The following is a 1,776-nucleotide window of genomic DNA, read 5'->3' as shown; positions in this document are numbered from 1 at the left end:
ATAAATACGTCATCAATTACATATTTATTATCGCTAATTATGTAATTTATAAAACGTTACTTTACTATAAAACTTAGCTTTTTGAAATAAAACTTAATTTTGATTCATGTATGCCTACAAAAGAAATATTATATTTTTCTTCATTAACCTAACAGATCTTACTTGAAATAAAAAAGAGTAAATAAAATTTCATCTTTTAATGTCTTCAAACATGCAAATAAAATTATATATATTGAGATTGTGCGTTTGGCAGTGGTAGGAAAACTTTTAAGAGGTTAGTTATTGAAATATTTGGCACATACCTTATAAATAGTGGGTTGTTGAGTCAATTTTCATTAAGAACATTCCTCTAGTAGGAGATAATTCAACTCAAAAGAATCCTTATTGTCAAAATCACCTACTCATAATTTGTTTAAAGAGTCAAAAACCTAGAAAAGGAAGAAGAAAAGAAAAAGAAAAAAAGAAAGAAAGAAAAGAATAGAATGTGAATGGAATGTGAAGTGATGAGTGCAAATTTACCAAACTTGAAACAATTTGTTTTCAAAAATATTGATTCGTAATTAATACATATATGAGCCACAATTTTCAAAGGGAGGTTGGAGCTATAAAAGGAGACAATAACAATAATCTGAATCTCCACAACAAACAATTGATTGAACAACCTATTTATATTTAGAGAGATAGATAAGAAATGGGTGAGGGAATAAGAGGCTGTTCAATGGTGGGGAAAGTGGTGTTTTGTTTGTTGTTGCTGCAACAATTGAAGATGGGTTATGCAACCATTTACAATGTTGGAGAAGAGCTTGGTTGGACCTTTAATGTCTCCTCTTGGCCCATTGGAAAGAACTTTCATGCTGGAGATATTCTTGGTATTTGCCTTTTCTTTTCTGAATTTTCATGGCATTGGATCATAATTGGTGTTGACTGTTTAATGTCTTCCATGTTAATTTAAAGAAATAAATTTACTTATAAATATATAGTATTAAAAGCATTGTTAATTAATTTGTATGTTTAAAAAATGCAGCATTCAGCTACAACCCGTCGATGCACAATGTGGTAGTAGTTGACAAAGTGGGTTACAATTGGTGTTTGACCCATCCGATAGAAGCAACTGTTCATCGTTCAGGAAAGGATCAAATCAAGCTTGTTGAGGGCATGAATTATTATATCTGCAGCCGTCCTGGCCATTGTCAAATGGGAATGAAACTTGCTATTAATGCTACTTCTTGATCATATATATATATCATTAATAATAAAAAAATTAATGAGCTTTATATAGAAGAAAAAAAAAAAAAAGAGAAAAACTTCATAAATTTAACTTGATACTTTATATCAAAGTTATGAGTTTAATGCGTCAGTAAACTAAATTATTATTCATATATGTTTTCCTTTCTCTTGTGTGATTGCATTTGTTTTTATATTTACGTGTCTTTTACGTTTACGAAGTACTTGTGTAATAAATTATGGTGATTATTTTCTTCCCTTGTTTATCATTCTTCCTTTTATCTTTCTTTTACGTTAAATGTATTTCGTTATTGAGCATTCATGCCAAATAATTATTAGAAATTATATAATATATAACAAACCTACCCAATATCTAATTTATTAATCATATATAACAAAGGGAAAAACTACATTAGTGGGAAAAATGAGGGGCTTTTATTGAAAACGTGTAAAATTGAGAAATAAAATAATGCATCATGAAAACACAAACATGGAGAAATTTATTATTCTTTCTAAAACATATGAAATTATATTTTGTGTATTTCACCTAAA

At 28.4% G+C, this 1,776-nt stretch overlaps 1 protein-coding gene across 1 annotated transcript; it reads left to right on the top strand.

Moving 5' to 3' along the window:
- The first annotated feature begins 653 nt into the window (after window positions 1-653).
- Window positions 654-1,490, top strand: LOC101222508 (basic blue protein-like). The gene is made up of 2 exons (XM_004149926.3): window positions 654-869; window positions 1,025-1,490. The coding sequence occupies exons 1-2, from the start codon at window positions 692-694 to the stop codon at window positions 1,228-1,230; spliced, it is 384 nt and encodes a 127-aa protein (XP_004149974.1). The 5' UTR covers window positions 654-691; the 3' UTR covers window positions 1,231-1,490.
- The last annotated feature ends 286 nt before the right edge of the window (window positions 1,491-1,776 follow it).

Source organism: Cucumis sativus, chromosome 3 (assembly GCF_000004075.3).
Source record: "Cucumis sativus cultivar 9930 chromosome 3, Cucumber_9930_V3, whole genome shotgun sequence".
NCBI lineage: Eukaryota > Viridiplantae > Streptophyta > Magnoliopsida > Cucurbitales > Cucurbitaceae > Cucumis > Cucumis sativus.
Note: the sequence above shows the minus strand (reverse complement) of the source record. Positions and strands in the feature narration are given on the sequence as shown.